The 16,413-nt window shown below is 55.2% G+C and overlaps 1 protein-coding gene across 2 annotated transcripts; it reads right to left on the bottom strand.

Moving 5' to 3' along the window:
- Positions 1-2,043: 2,043 nt before the first annotated feature.
- On the bottom strand, positions 2,044-16,154 carry MATK (megakaryocyte-associated tyrosine kinase). Of its 2 annotated transcripts, XM_029053540.2 has the most exons (14): positions 16,055-16,154; positions 15,628-15,694; positions 12,822-12,901; positions 12,309-12,422; positions 11,570-11,685; positions 10,362-10,581; positions 9,408-9,501; positions 9,143-9,208; positions 8,688-8,787; positions 8,466-8,550; positions 8,121-8,194; positions 7,635-7,830; positions 2,696-2,782; positions 2,044-2,529 (listed from the first exon to the last, which is right to left on the bottom strand). In XM_029053540.2, the coding sequence occupies exons 3-14, from the start codon at positions 12,828-12,830 to the stop codon at positions 2,314-2,316; spliced, it is 1,377 nt and encodes a 458-aa protein (XP_028909373.1). In that variant the 5' UTR covers positions 12,831-12,901; positions 15,628-15,694; positions 16,055-16,154; the 3' UTR covers positions 2,044-2,313. The 2 variants fall into 2 exon arrangements, with proteins under 2 accessions (XP_028909373.1, XP_028909374.1); XM_029053541.2 differs by lacking the exon at positions 15,628-15,694.
- Positions 16,155-16,413: the final 259 nt, after the last annotated feature.

Genomic DNA, 16,413 nt, shown 5'->3' with positions numbered 1-16,413 from the left:
GGATTCGAACCCATGACCTCTGATTCTCAAGCCCATGCTCTTTCCATGGAGCCACACTGCACTAAAACACCACAGCTACAGGCGATCTAAAATTCTGAAGCAACATGGCCGAGTGGATAGAGCATGGGCCCGGGAGTCAGAAGGATCGGGATTCTAATCCTGCCTCTGCCATTTGTCTGCTCTTTGATCTTGAGCAAGTCACTTCACTTCCCTGGGCCTCAGTCCCTCATCTGTAAAATGGGGATTGGGACTGTGAGTCCCTCATGGGACATGGACTGTGTCCAACCTGATTAGTTACAGTACCTGGCAAAGAGTAAGCACTTAATACCATAAAAAAAGCCATGGTTCTTGTTCCATTTTGCTTCAAATTTTTACTTGCTCAAACCCAGGTTTCTTTTAGGTCTGGCCTAAGGCTAATCTGCTCAAATGGGTTTTTAGTTCTGCTGCTTTTTGCTGTTCTGTTCTCCTCCCTGGTTCAAGTACTCATTGGTCTATTGGAGTATGGGATAAAATGAGCATAGGATTGTTTTTTCAACTCCACCTTTAACCCTCCTCCTATAGGTGGTCAGGGGTTGGGCTAAAACTCAGTTTAGAGTTTGAGGATTCAGGTTAGGGGTGGGGTTGGTGTCAACTTCAAATTGGGGTGGGGAAGGGATCAAGTGCCAGAGTGGCCACTCCCTCACTCCTAAGGGAGGGTCAGGCCAGGGGCTTCAGCTTTCTTCTATTCTCTCCAGCCTCCCTCTTCCCATCCTAGCCCCTGTCCTGCAGCCTCCCAGAGAAGCTGGCTGCTGGCTGGGGGCGGGGAGGGTAAGGAGGAAAGGGGGGGGGGGTAGGGTATAATTTAATTCCCAGCCCCATTTCTACCTCAGATTGGTGTTCTAGACCACGAGGGCTTGCGATCAGAGGTTTCTCACAGATAATAATAATAATAATGTTGGTATTTGTTAAGCGCTTACTATGTGCCGAGCACTGTTCTAAGCGCTGGGATAGACACAAAGGAATCAGGTTGTCCCACGTGGGGCTCACAGTCTTAATCCCCATTTTACAGGTGAGGTAACTGAGGCACCGAGAAGTTAAGTGACTTGCCCAAAGTCACACAGCTGACAAGTGGCCGAGCCAGGATTCAAACCCATGACCTCTGACTCCAAAGCCCATGCTCTTACAGATGTGGGCAGCAGGCAGGTAGACTACAGTGGACCCAGCCTGGAGCAGTGCAGGGAGAAGGGCATGTACCTACCCAAATCCATTGTCGTGGGGCCCAGATACACGTGCTCAGGCACCCCTAACCGGGGCAGAGAAGTTGGAGGGCAAGTTGGGATCCACCAGGATGTCCTCATTCCCTTACCCTCCGCCCTGTCTAGCTCCATCCTGCTCCTCCCTTGGTTTTGCTTGGACCGTCAAATTTCCCAGAGCTCCCATCCTGCCCCCTGCCTTAGCTTCCATCTGGGGGAGAAGGGTGAGAGCCAGACCTTAGGCAGCAGGACCACTGTGGGTGGCTCTGGAATGGGGGAGAAGGAGGTCATAGAGGGACAGCCAAGGGGCTAAAAGTTGGTGGAAGGGAACTGGATGGGTCCTAAAGTTAGAAGGGAGAATCCTAAGGTCTGGAGTGTCTATATACACACACACACACACACACACACACACACACACACACACACACACACACACACTCTCTCACTCTCTCTCTCTCTCTCTCTCTGCTTGAGACATACCACTGACTCACACTGCCATACTTCCAGGCCCTGACTCATACTATTCATCCTAATACACAAGTGATCCCCATTACACCCACTCTGGCACAGTTCCTCTGCACACTTACACTTTCTCTTACCCATGTTATCCTGCCCTTCTCTGTGTTCCCTCACCCCACTTCTCCTCTACTCCCAAACATCCGGGGGCAAAGCCAGAGGTTACCCTGGGGTCCTGAGGTCCGGAGGTGGCTAGGAGAGTGCGGGTGTGGGGGACAGGTGGGAAACTTCCCAGCAGGGTTTTCAGGCCGACATCTCCTTCATGGGGGCAGGAGAGGAAGAGGCGAGTCAAAGGTACCCATTTCCCGCTGGGGATTTTATCCTTATCTTCCGTACAATCCGCAGCTGCCGGGGGCGAGGGGGGACACCATACCCGCTGGCGGCCAGAACAAGAAAAGCCAAGTCACATCGGCTGGCCCAGGGCCAGCATCTGTAGTTCCCAGCAGCAGCAAGGGGGTCCCCAGTTCCTGAGTCCAGAATTCAACCCCACCCTGTGAGCCCTTGCCATTCCTTTGGGGGTTCCCCCAGAGTCATGTCCAACCCCATCAGGGAGGGGTGGAGGAGGTCAGGATTCCTGCGCTTGACTCCCAGCCGGGCCAGCTTCACTGGCCGTGTTCCGCAACTCCTTGGTCAGCTTCTCACCCAGTTTCTTGAAGGTGGGGCGCTTGGCGGGTTCGGCCTCCCAACAGCTGTTCATCAGGGTATGGATTGTGGGTGGGCAGTTCTCCGGAGGCTCCATGCGGTAACCGTTTTCCACTGCCTCTGATACCTCCTTCAAGGACTGGAGACGAGGTGGGGTGGGCGCCGAGAAGAGGAAAAAAAGACACTCTTGCACAGAGCCGGGGTACCGCCCAGCTTCCATTTTCCATGGGTTTTGGTGCCCCGCCCCCGGCTTCCCGCAGATCCCTCCTTCCCCTAGATCTGCTATCTCTCCCATCCCCTCTTACCATTTTGGGGTACGGTGCCCGACCGTAAGAGAACACTTCCCACAAGAGGATCCCGAAACTCCAGACATCTGATTTACTGGAGAATTTCTATGGAAGAGGAAAGGGGTCAGTGAGGTCCCCGGTCTCTCTTCTCTTTCCTCCGTCCACCCCACTCCCCACCACCCCAACTCTAAGGCATATTTCTCTATATTCTTGCCCTTATCTGTAATTTATTTTATACTACACCATTAGCTCCTCCAACAGCCTGTACTCCATCCTAAATCACCTTGACTTCCCAGCCTCCTACAACACTGGGAACATTATCCAACCTGGGATTCACTGACACTGTCTTCCGGTTCTCCCTCCCACATCTCTGGCCGCTCATTCTCAGTCTCTTTCGCCGGCTCCACCTCTGCCTCCCATCCTCTAACTGTGGGAGTCCCTCGGTTCCCGATCCCCTTCTATTTTCCATCTACACCGCCTGCCGTGGAGAACTCATTCACATGACTTCAACTACCACCTCTATGTGGAGGATTCCCAAATGAACATCTCCAGCCCTGATCTCTGTCCTCCTCTGCAGTCTTGTATTTCCTCCTGACTTTGGGACATCTCTACTTGGATGTCCCACCAACACCTCCAACTTAACATGTCCTATATAGAACTTTTCAGATTGCCACCCAAAACCTGTCCTCCCCATGACTTTCCCATCACTGCAGAAAACAACACGACCATCCCTGTCCCACAAGCCCGTAACCTTGGTGTTATCCTTGACTCATCGCTCTCAGAACAGCGTGACTCAGTGGAAAGAGCACGGGCTTGGGAGTCAGAGGTCATGGGTTCTAGTCCCAGCTCCGCCACTTGTCAGCTGTGTGACTTTGGGCAAGTCACTTCACTTCTCTGTGCCTCAGTTACCTCATCTATAAAATGGGGATTAAGGCTGTGAGCCCATGTGGGACAACCTTATTACCTTGTACCACCCCCCCAGCGCTTAGAACAGTGCTTGGCACATAGTAAGTGCTTAACAAATGCCATCATCATTGTTATTATTCTTATATTCACTCTGTCACAAAATCCTGTCGGTTTAGCCTCCACGACATTGCTAAAATCCACCCTTTCCTCTCCATCCAAACTGCTACCACGTTAATCCAAGGATTTATCCTACGCCGCTGTGATTCCTGCATCAGCCTCCTTGCTGACCTCCCTGCCTCCTGTCTCTCCCCACTCCGGGCCAAACTTCACTCTACTGCCAGGATCATTTTTGTACAAAACCGTTCAGTCCTCCAGGGGTTCCCATCCACCTCTGAATCGAACAGAAACTCCTCAGTGTAGGCTTTGAAGCACTCAATCACCTTGCCCACACACTTCGCTCCTCTAATGCCAACCTCCTCGCTGTACCTCTTTTCCATCTCTCTCGCTGCAGATCCCTTGCCCACTTCCCGCCTCTGGCCTGGAACTCCCTCTCTCTCCTTATCTGACAGATGACCACTCTCCCCCACTTCAAAGCCTTATTCAGAGCACATCTCCAAGAGGCCCTCCCCGACTTAAGTCCTTGTTTCCTCTTCTCCCCCTCTCTTTTCCATTGCCCTTGCGCTTTGATTTACACCCTTTATTCACCCCTCCCTCAGCCCCACAGCACTTACGTACATATTGATCTCATCTGTCTGGTCACCGACCTCTCGCCCACAGCCAATTGTTCCGGACCTTTAGCTCTCTCCTTAGGCCCTCTGTTCCTCCCCTTCCCCCATCCCTCACCCCCACTGATCTGGCCACCTATTTCATCACAAAAATTAACAAAATCAGGTCTGAGCTCCCCAAAGTCTCCCCTCCCCCTCTTGCCTCCCCCCTCAACCCTCTCCCCTACTTTCCCATCCTTCCCTGCAGTATCCTCAGAGGAGATTTCCTCCCTCCTCGCAAGTGCCACCCCCTCCACCTGTGCCTCGGACCCCATTCCCGCTCACCTTATAAAAACCATCGCCCCTGCCCTCCTCCCCTCCTTAACTTCTATCTTTAACCACTCACTCTCCAATGGCTTCTTCCCCTCTGCCTTCAAACATGCCCATGTGTCCCCCATCCTAAAAAAACCCTCTCTCGACCCCACTTCACATTCCAGTTATCGCCCTATCTCCCTACTACCCTTCCTTTCCAAACTCCTAGAACGAGTCGTCTACACTCGCTGCTTAGAATTCCTTAACTCCCATTCCCTCCTGGACCCCCTCCAATCTGGCTTCCGTCCCCTCCGCTCTACCGAGACTGCTCTAAGGTCACCCATGACCTCCTTCTTGCCAAATCCAATGGCTCCTACTCTATTCTAATCCTCCTTGACCTCTCAGCTGACTTTGACACTGTCGATCATCCCCTTCTCCTCCACACCTTATCTCACCTTGGCTTCACGGACTCCGTCCTCTCCTGGTTCTCCTTTTATCTCTCTGGCCAGTCATTCTCAGTTTCCTTCGCAGGCTCCTCCTCCCCCTCCCATCCTCTAACTGTTGGAGTTCCTCAAGGGTCAGTTCTTGGCCCTCTTCTGTTCTCCATATACACTCACTCCCTCGGTGAACTCATCCACTCTCACGGCTTCAACTATCATCTCTAAGCAGATGACACACAGATCTACATCTCTGCCCCTGTCCTCTCCCCCTCCCTTCAGGCTCATATCTCCTCCTGCTTCCAGGACGTCTCTACCTGGATGTCTGCCCGGCACCTAAAACTCAACATGACCAAAACTGAGCTCCTCATCTTCCCTCCCAAACCCGGTCCTCTCCCTGACTTCCCTATCACCGTGGATGGTACGACCATCCTTCCCGTCTCTTAGGCCCACAACCTCGGTGTCATCTTTGACTCGGCTCTCTCGTTCACCCCACACATCCAATCCGTTCCCAAACCTGCTGGTCTCACCTTTATAATATCGCCAAGATCCGCCCTTTCTTCTCCACCCAAACGGCTACCTTACTGCTACAGGCTCTTATAATATCCCGGCTAGATTACTGTCAGCCTTCTCTCTGATCTCCTTTCTTCCTCTCTCTCCCCGCTCCACTCTATTCTTCACTCCGCTGCCCGGCTCATCTTCCTGCAGAAACGCTCTGGGCACGTCACTCCCCTTCCTAAAAACCTCCAGTGGTTGCCTATCAACCTCCGCACAAAACAAAAACTTCTCACTCTAGGCTTCAAGGCTCTCCATCACCTTGCCCCTTCCTACCTCTCCTCCCTTCTCTCTTTCTACTGCCCACCCCCCACGCTCCGCTCCTCTGCTGCCCACCTCCTCACCATCCGTTCTCTCCTATCCCTCCGTCGACCCCTGGGCCACGTCCTCCCGCGGTCCTGGAATGCCTCACCTCCGCCAAACTAATTCTCTTCCCTTCTTCAAAACCCTACTTAAAGCTCACCTCCTCCAAGAGGCCTTCCCAGACCGAGCTCCCCTTTTCCCTCTGCTCCCTTTACCCCCCTTTCACCTCTCTGCAGCTAAACCCTCTTCTCCCCCCTTTCCCTCTGCTCCTCCCCCTCTCCCGTCCCATCCCCTCAGCACTGTACTCGTCCGCTCAACTGTATATATCTTCATTACCCTATTTATTTTGTTAATGAGATGTACATCACCCTGATTCTATTTATTTGCTATTGCTTTAATGAGATGTTCTTCCCCTCGATTCTATTTATTGCCATTGTTCTTGTCTGTCTGTCTCCCCCAATTAGACTGTAAGCCCGTCAAAGGGCAGGGACTGTATCTGTTACCGATTTGTGCATTCCAAGTGCTTAGTACGGTGCTCTGCACATAGTAAGCGCTCAATAAATACTACTGAATGAATGAACCTGCCTCAGGCTTGGAAAGTCCTCCTTTTTCATACTCGACAGACGATTACTTTCCCCCTCTTCAAAGTCTTATTGGAGGCGCATCCCTTCCAAGAGGCCTTCCCTGACCAAGCCCTCATTTCCTCTTTTCCCACTCCCTTCTGCATCTCCTTGACTTGCTTCCTTTATTCACCACCCCCACAGCGCTTACATATATACCCGTAATCATTTATTAATGTCTGTCTCCCCCTCTAGACTGTAAGCTCGTTGTGGGCAGGGAATGTGTCTGTTATATTGTGTTATACTCTTCCAAGCGCTTAGTAGAGTGCCCCGCCCACTGGAAGCACTCAATAAATACGATTGATAGCTGTAATTTATTTATTCATATTTTGTCTGTCTCCCCCTCTAGACTGTAAGCTCGTTGTGGGCAGAGAATGTGTCTGTTATATTGTCCTCTCCCTAGGACTTAGTACAGTGCTCTATCCCCAGTAAGCGCTCAATAAACATGATCAATTGATTGAGGGCAGGGATCATGTCTACAGAGGGTAGTGTATTTTCCCAAATGCTTGGTAAAGGGTTTTGCAGGCAGTGAGCACTCAGTAAATACCACAGATGGATTGATTATCTTGGTCAACCCCAGCGCTTGGTACAGAATGCTTCTTAGAGAAGCAGCGTGGCTCATTGGAAAGAGCACGGGCTTTGGAGTCAGAGGTCATGGGTTCAAATCCCAGCTCGGCCACTTGCCAGCTGTGTGACTTTGGGCAAGTCAACTTCTCGGTGCCTCAGTTCCCTCATCTGTAAAATGGGGATTAAGACTGTGAGCCCCACGTGGGACAACCTGATTCCCCTGTGTCTACCCCAGCGCTTAGAACAGTGCTCGGCACATAGTAAGCGCTTAACAAATGCCAACATTATTATTATTATTATTACAGTGCTTGGCACAGAGTACATGCTTAATAAATGCCCTAATGATTACTGTTATCAATTATTACTAGCTAGGCTCTTCTAAGATGGCCCATGTTCCCAGTGGAACGGGAGCCTGGAATCGCCCCCCACCCCACCCCAATGACCCAGCTCCATTCCCTACCTGATGGGTGCCCAGGTCACAGGCAGCAAGTCAGAGCCTGGAGCCCAGGCCGGGAGCCATGGACAGAACATGACTCCCCTGGGCCCAGCTTACCTTGTGTTTCAGAGCCTCGGGGGCTGTCCACTTGACAGGCAGCCGGGTGACGTCCAGCCCTTTGCGGTCTGCCTTGGCCAGCCCGAAGTCGCTGACCTTGGCCACGTTCTCCTCTGAGATGAGAATGTTGCGGGCCGCCAGGTCCCGGTGCACCAGCTTCTTGGACTCCAAGTAATCCATGCCCTCTGCAATGTGGCTGTCAAGGCAGGGGCACGTTCCCGTGGAACGATTCCAGAACCCCCTCCCTCCCCTCTGCTGGCCCCTCCAGGCGAGCCGAGGACCAGGTTGTGGGCCTCCTCCCCCTCTTGTAGGTTGGGAGCCTGGACTCCTGAGTTCTGCCTCCAGCTCTGACCTTCTGACCTCGGGGAGGGTCAGGCCCAGGCCTTCCGCTCCATGAGGGAGTCTGGGAGACGGGCAAGTGGAGGACCCAGGCCCCTCCCTCCCCATCCTCCCGTCCCACTTCCCCCTCCCTCCCTCTCAACTCACAGGGAGAACTGGAGCAGCTGTTTGGTGTGGACCACAGAGCGGCCCCGAGTCCGTAAGAAGTTCACCAGGTTCCCCTGGGGGGCGGGTGGGGAGGGAGAGGGGGAGGGAGGAGGGGAGGGAGGGCTAGTTCCAGTCTCAGCCCCTACCCGGTGCCTCCCCACCTTCCCCTCTCCCCCCTCCCCACCACCACAGCGGAAGGCAGCGGTTCAGTCTTCAGGCTCGGAGTGGAATTGGGAGTCGGAGGGGGACGGGACCTCGGGCTGGGGGCTCGAAAAGGGCCAGAGTGGAACTGGCAGGGTCCAGGAGCGGGGAGCGGGGAAAGGAGGCTGGAGAAGGGGATCACACCTTACTCATGTACTCCATGACGATGTAAAGCCCGTGGTGCAGTATCACCCCCAGCAATCGCACCAAGTTCTTGTGCTGGATTTTCCTGGTTAGTGAGGGGGCGGGGGGAGAGGGGATGAGTGAAGGAGAAGGTTGTGTCCCACACACCTGGCTCTCTCCGGCCATTCCCCCAGCCCAGCCAGCCTCTTCCTCTCAAGAGCCCGGCCTCCCCGGTCCCCTTACGTCATGACGGCTGTCTCGTCCAGGAAGGCCTGGGCCGTGACGTCGCACTTGATATTCTTTACGGCCACCTTCTGGCCCATGTACTCGCCCTGTAACACAGCTGGAAAGGAGGATGGGAGGCAGGGCAAGTCTGTCAGGCCTAGTGTAAAATAAATTACCGGGAGAGGGGAAGCGATAAAGTATAAAGAAATATGCCTAAGAGTTGTGGTGGTCGGGTGTAGGGTGAGGAAATATAAGAAAAGAGAGGAGGGACCCGGGGACCCCACTGACCCCTCCCCTCTTTCACAGAAACTCTCCAATAAGTCGGATGTCTGGCCTTTTGGGAGAGTCTGGGTCCTCCCCACCTTGCCCGAGAACCCAAATCGGGATCCAGGCCCCGGCAGGGGGGTGAAGGGAGAGCTCTCGGCAGCTTCTGGTAGTGAGAAAACCTCCCCCAGCCCACCACTCCCACTCACCTCCAAATTCGCCCTCTCCGATCTGGCTCCCCAGGGTCAGCTGCTGCAGGTTCAGTAACCAGCCGGCTGTGGAGGCAGGGAGAAGGGTGTGGGTGGGAAAGGGGAATCCCCAGCCAGCGGCCAGGGAAGCCCCTTGTCCGCCTCCCTCAGGTTGAAACAAGTCTTTGGTCTCAGAAATGACCCCCTGGGGGAGGGCGGGCAGGGAGGTAGGAATGGTGGGGGCCTCAGAATCGCTCTCCCCAGGGCCTTCCCCTTGGCTCCATACCCTTGGCCAGTTCCTCCTCTGCAGACTTGGTTCCATGTTTTGGCTTGGGCTTTACCAGCTTGGTGCAGATGGCCCCCTTGTCCTTCGTATAATGCTGCAGGGAGACAGACTGTGGGTGAGGGGAGCCAGGGGAACTACAAAACCAGCAGGGTCCCAGTCTCAGGGCTGAGGAAGAGAGAGAGAGAGAGAAAGAAAGAAAGAGAGAAGGGCTCCACCCTTGGCCTCCATAAGAGGGAGACCAGATATTGGCCCTTCTGTCCCAGGCACTCTTCTTTTCTATGAAAACTGCAATGGGGCAGGGGAACTTGGTAATAAGGAGGTCGCCCCAGGGAGCTGGGAAAAGAGCCCACCCCCCAAAAAGACAAATAACTGCAAGAGCAGCCCCGAGATCATGGCTCTCATCTTCACCACTCTGCCCCTTAGGGCCCAGTCCTCCCTCCCTCCCCAGTTCACTTTCCCTGCAATTCTGGTCTTGCTGGGGGTTGCTCTACCCAGGCCCTAAAATGTAGCCACTTTTGAGGAGAAGCAGGCAAACAGCGGCCCAGTCACTGGAGTCAGAGCAAGGAGACGATCACCAGACTCTTAGCACTGAAAAGGTCAACTAATCCAGCCCTCCGTCTCCAAGAAGCCGTATCCCAGGTCTTCCAAGACAGCAGCTCTCCTAAGCCATGAAGATTTTCAAGGATGGAGCCTGTCCTTTGCCACACAGGAAGATCTTTCTGATGTGTAACCTCCATTCCATCTCTGTACTTGAAGGCCAATTTCTCTGGAACTAATTGCAGCCCACGCAAGACAGAGAGAAATTCACTCATCCGTTAGCCTTCTCTCTTTCAGACCAAATGACCCCAGATCACCTTTTCTTTCTCTCCCAGGCTCTACTGTCCAATCCTTCCACCTTTCCACAGCTCATCCCCCCAGGGGCCCCGAGCTAGGAAGAGGGTGGAGGTGACTGACCTCGATCATGTCGATAAGGTTGTAGAAGGAGACCGTCTCATCAATGGTGAGCTGGCTGTCCTGATGGATGACACGGTAGTGGATGACCTCACGGCCATAGCTGACACAGAGCACATAGTCTCCCGGGTGACGGATGGACTCCCGCACCAGGAACAGTCCGTCTTCAGCTGGTTGTAGCTCCTGAACGGCCTCTTGCCCGGATATTTTCCCATGGAACCACCTGGAAGAGTGGAGGAGTTGTGGGGGGGAGGGAGGGGTGGCAGTGGGGGAAGTGGAGGGCTAAATGGTCTGAGGGAGACCCTCTCTCTCTCCTTCCCTCCCCTCAGACATCACTCCTTGTATCGACAGGGTAGCAGCATGGCCTAGTAGAAAGAGTCCGGGCCTGGGAGTCTTAGGACCTGGGTTCTAATCCTGGCTCCTCCGCTTACCCGCTGTGTGACCTCAGTCATTCATTCATTCAGTTGTATTTATTGAGTGCTTACTGTGTGCAGAGCACTGTATTATGCCCTTGGGAGAGTACAATACAACAATAAACAGACACATTCCCTGCCCACAGTGACCTTACAGTCTAGAGCGGGAGACAGACATTAATATAAACAAATTACAGCTATGTACATAAGTGCTGTGAGGTTGTGAGGGCGGGGAATGAATGAGGGGCGTGAGTCAGGGCAATGCAAAAGGGAGTGGGAGAAGAGGAAAGGAGGGCTTAGTCGGGGAAGGCCTCCTGGAGGAGATGTGCCTTCAATAAGGCTTTGAAGGGGGAGAGAGTAACTGTCTGTGGGATTTGAGGAGTGAGGGCGTTCCAGGCCAGAGGTAGGACACGGGTGAGAGGTCAGCAGCGAGATCGAGGCAGAGTGAGAAAGGTAGCACTAGAAGAGTGCAGGCCGCGTTGGTTAAAAGTCACTTAACTTCTCTGTGTCTCAGTTTCCTCAACTGCAAAATGGGGATTCAATCCCTGTTCTCCCTCCTACTTGGTGAACCCTAAGTGGGACCTGATAATCTTGTACCTACCCCTGCGCTTAGTATGGTGCTTGCCACATATTAAGCTCTTACCAGATATCACAATTATTATTAACGGTGACTCCTGGGAATTTGGGGGTGAATCTGAGGAGGCTGGGAGACGGTGGAAAGAGTAGGAAGCAAGAAGGGCTAGCGGGGCCCCTGGCTTCCCGCCCCGGTCCTAGAGTTTGCCTGCTCTCGCTACTCACGGCATGAGGCTCAGTTTGGGGTCAGCCTGGATGGCCTCTCGCTCCCGGACAGAGCTGGCAGGCAGCAGTCCCTCCTCTCCGCTCTCATGGTGCTTGGCCCGGTACCAGCTCTTGCTCTGCAAAGAGGAGGGGATGACGGCGGGTGCTGGGAAGGGGAGAGGCCGGCCCTCCCCGGCAGGGCTCAGGGTTGGGCTTACTCCAGAGGATCTTCAGGCATTTACCAGGGGGTAATCTGAGGAGCCATCCACGCTCTTCTAGTGGTGAGAGGGATTGGGGTGAGATGGGTTTGAATTCTGGCTCTTCCACTTGCCTGCTGGATGACTTTGCACAAGTCATCTAACTTCCCTAGACCTCAGTTTCCTCTTCTGGAAAACGGGGTCTCAATTTCCGTTCTCCTGCCCCCTCAGTCCGTGAGCCCAATGTGAGACGGGGACGGTGAGCCGCCCGATTTTCCGGTATCTCTCCCAGTGCTTGGCACCCCCACGCACACCACCAATATTATCATTGGGTGGCAACTGGCTGCTGAGCTCCACGTATGCTCACCTCCCATAGTGACCTCAGACAGGGTCCCTCAAGGTCCCACCCTGGGGAATTCCACCCAGTGGGCCCGGGACCAGCCTCCACCAAGGCAGGGCCAGTCCAACCCCACCACTTACTGCCTCCCCCCACATCCCTCAGAGTCGGTCCTGAACAGGGCACTTCCCAGCCAGAGCCTCTTCCTGGTCTCTTTCCCACTCACCTCACAAGCCTCAATAATGGTGACCATGTCCCCTTTGTGGAAGGCCAGCTCCCCGGCTTTGGGCTTGGTGTGGTCGCACTTAGTGATACACTGAGTGCCAGGTGCCCAGCGTTTCTGGAAAGAAAGTGGTGTCACCCGGAGGTCCCGGCAGCCCCAGACGGCAAGGAGGGATGGGAGCCCTGTGTCAGGAGGGCTGCATCTCTCGCTTCTCTCCCACCAGGCTCTGCGTATTCCATCGCACAGGCCGGGAGGTGGAGACCAGCTTCAGCAAGAGGCCCTCAGCGGCGTGGACTCCCTCAAGGGTGGCGGTACTGACGCCTCCTCAGAGGGGGCTCTCCAGGGACCCAGCGAGATGGGGCGGGTGGGCGGGCAAGGGGGAGGGGAATGCAGGTGGATCAACAGACATCAACACAATAGCCGGGAAGGAGCCGGATCTTCCCTCCAAAGGGCGGGGAAGGGAAGGGAGACCCGATCCTCCTGCCCCTCTCGCCCTGATCCAGGGGGCTAACTCACCGTTGGCATCCTGCCCCAGGGATCGGTGCGAGCAAGGCCTGCCCAGGAATGGCACGAGGTCAAGAAAGCAGGGAGATCTCCTGGAGAGCAAAAAGGGCACTCAGGATAATAATGATGGCATTTGTTAAGCCCTTACTATGTGCCAAGCACTGTTCTAAGGGCTGAAGTAGATACAAGGTCATCCCACATGGGGCTCGCAGTCTTTAATCCCCCTTTTACAGATGAGGTAACTGAGGCACAGAGAAGTCAAGTGACTTGCCCAGTGTCACACAGCTGATAAGTGGCAGAGCCGGGATTAGAACTAGGATCTCCAGGGTGGGGCGGCGCTGGGTCCGGGGACTCCAATGATACGGTTCCAAAGGGCAACCAGAGGCCACCGCCACACCCCAGAGGCCACTGCCCACCCCCGACAGATTATGCAGAGGGGTGGGGAAGTGAGCTAGTCAAAGGGAAGTAGGAGGAGAGCTGGGGAAAGTCCAGGTCCTCAGTCAGTCATGCTTTAGGAGGAGACCACTGGGCAGGTGGCCCTGTCCCGCATGCATGGGAAATACTGAGTAGGCGTTAGAAGCCCGGGACTGAGGACTGGTTTCTGGAGCACCCGGGCTGCCACTGGGAGTTGGACCCAGGCAGTGGGCTCCTTTACGGCCTGGCCTGATTCTTGCCCAGGGCCTGGCATTTGGAACCCCGGTGTTCCCCACTTCCCTCCCAAGCCCTAGCTCTGGAATCTGAGCTCCTGCCTTCCAGGCTGGGCTGGGCTGGGCTGCCATCCTTGCCAGCTACCCCCATCCACCTCACTCCGCCTACCCCTGCAAGCCTTCTTTTCACAAATTCCACCGGACAAGGGAGTGAGACTGGTTTCTGGTAAGACCTCTCCACCGAGCCCCAGGAGTACATATCGTGACAGCCCAGTAGGGCTGGGGAGTTGCCGCCTCCCCTGTAAGAATCTCCCCACCGACTTCTAGCAGACAAGAAATCAGTCATCGCCAATCTCCTCCCCTTGTCTGCCAGAAATCCCCTCTGTAGCCCCCTGAATCTTCTACTTTCTGTTCCCACCACCCAGATGAGGGGCAAGAAACTTCCAGGACTCAGCTTCTCCAGCTATAGAATGGGTTAATGGCCACACCAACCCATTTTGGCATGAAGACTATGGCTGGAAGGGCCATTGGTTGCCCCGGGGTGGCATCGCTTTATGTGTTTATGAGTACATTTGGGGAGCGGTTGCTCAATCCTCCACCTGACTTGGGCTGTTCAGGTCTGGCCCATGTGTGGCTAAAAAGAGAACTTGGAAAAAAAAAAACAACACAAATCCCCCAACCCACACTGAAAGCCTCAGTAAGGCCATGACAGTGCCCAGTGTGACTGAGCATCTGACTGGTATGAGAGGCCTCGGCCCTGCTGCATTTCTGAAAAAAGACCTCCCTGCCCTTCCCTCTGGTTCTGCTTCTCACCCCTTCTCTTCCCTTTGGGTGATGAATCACCACCACTTCTGTGTATCGCCAACCACAAGAGGCGATAATCTTGTCCTCCTGCAGTCCAGAGCCCCTGCTACCCCAGCGGCCCCCAGACCAGATGAGGATTTGAGTTTCTGTGAGGGAGAATCCAACCTTTGCCTTGCATGTTGTGCAACACCAGGTCAGGCACAACTCCTCTCTTTGCCTATTTACCCACCCTTCCCTTCTCCTCCTCCTTCTCTTCCTCTTTCTCTTCCTCCTCCTCCTTACCCCCCTCCTTCTCCTCCTCCTCTCTCTCTCCCCAGGGAGTACCTATAACAGCCCGGGAGCACCTACTCACCTACCAATAATTATGTCCAATAATTCCAAGTCATTTAATCCATCTCCCCCTGCTTCTAACCCCTCAATCAAACATACTTATTGAGCGCTTACTGTGTGCAGAGCACTGTATTAAGCACTTGGGAAAATACTCTGGAGTCGGTAGGCATGTTCCCTGCCCACAGCGAGCTTACGGTCTAGGGGGGCCCATGATGGTTTGTCCCTCAAAAATCCCTATCAGTGTCTCATCCCCTTTCCTGTTCCCTTTCCCTCCCTCTTCTTCACCTCCTGAGGCTACAGGTGACTTCTCCCTCCAGGTTACCCTCCCGGTTCTAAAGGCTTGGCCTTCGTAAATGCCAAAGCCAACCGAATATTAAAGAGAAGCCAGGACTGCTTCCCCTTTCCGGCACACTCTAGGAGATGGTAAAGACCCCAAAGCATGCATGGGCTTTTCTGCAGCATCCCCCTCAACCCGGGCTCGCTCAAGCCTCAGCTCCAGAACGGGTGAGGTGTAGTGTTCAGGGAACCAAACGGAAGGGTGATGGGGATGCGGAGGAAGGAGAGAGAGAGAGAGAGTGTGTGTGTGCGTGTATGCCTGCGTGGGAGGCAAGGGCGGAGAGGAGGCCAAAAAGCCCCAGGTCGAGGAGGTTGAGAGGAGGAAAATAGGGTGGCTTGTAGGGATGGGCTTTCCTGGGCCCGGAGATGGGGAGGTGCTGAAGAAAACAAGATGGATATATCTGATGACAAGCTCTGCTCCACTCGGGCCCCCCCAGGCAATTTACAGCGTCCTGGTATTTCCTGCCCGACTCTCCACCCGCTAATTGGACTGTGCCTCTGTCCATTCTATCCACACACCGGCTTTCGCCAAGGCAACGCGTGCATGCACCCGCGGGTACATGCTGGCATACGGACACACGTACGCGTTCCCGGACGACCCTAACAACCGAGTGTGGCCCCACGCACCCCCCTTTCACAGTCGCACATCACATACGTACCCAACACGGCCAACATCCACCCAGTATATCCCCAGTACCCACCTCGTAGTGTCCACGAATCATCTCCGCAGAACCTCTACGTCGTTGGTGATCCCGCACCCCCTGGCACCTTTCAAACGTCCACCGAATTGGCCTCCGAAACGCCCCGGCGACGCACCCCCCCCCAAAAAAAAACAACCCACAGTGTACACAGCTCCGCCTCCTCCCGCACGCGTCCCCCGCTCCGTTCGGGTTGGAAATGCAAGTCAGAGTTTCCGATCCCGAGCCAGTGACGGGAGAGGGGTGGGGGGAGGTGGCCCCACGCCGGCCCCGGGGGTGGGTTCGGATTTGCTTGGCCGGGGGCGACCGGTTTGAGTGTCCCCCGCCCCCCCCCCCGCCCACCTGCCCGCGGGTCCCATGGGGTGGCGCGGACTGGGCACCGCCAGGTGGGCACGATCCAGGTGATCTTCCTCCCTCCCCCCCCCCTTACCAAGGGCGCCCCCTGCTCCCCAACTGCCGGCGCCCGGAGACGAGGTTCCCGCCGGAGAAGTTGGGGCAACTTGTTTCGTTTCCTCATTGCTGCGTCCGCCCCCGGGCCCCTGCGGGTCCTAGTGCCTACCGCACTGCGGTGCCCCCGCTCCGCCCCCACCTCCGGTCCTCCCCGCACCTGCCTTGCCCGAGGTGACCGTCCCCGCTCCGAGTCATCCGCCTGCACGGCTGCTCCCTCCCCTCCCCGTTCCAGGCTGCGGCGGCCGTGGGGTTTCCGAGGAGGAGGCCGCGGCCCTGGAAACTCGATCGCCTTTGCAGCCTGACTCGGGGTCCCTCTCTCCTAGGGCTTCGGCGAGGTGG

The sequence above is a fragment of the Ornithorhynchus anatinus genome, chromosome X2 (assembly GCF_004115215.2).
Source record: "Ornithorhynchus anatinus isolate Pmale09 chromosome X2, mOrnAna1.pri.v4, whole genome shotgun sequence".
NCBI classification, from domain to species: domain Eukaryota; kingdom Metazoa; phylum Chordata; class Mammalia; order Monotremata; family Ornithorhynchidae; genus Ornithorhynchus; species Ornithorhynchus anatinus.
This window is presented reverse-complemented; position numbering and strand designations above follow the sequence as displayed.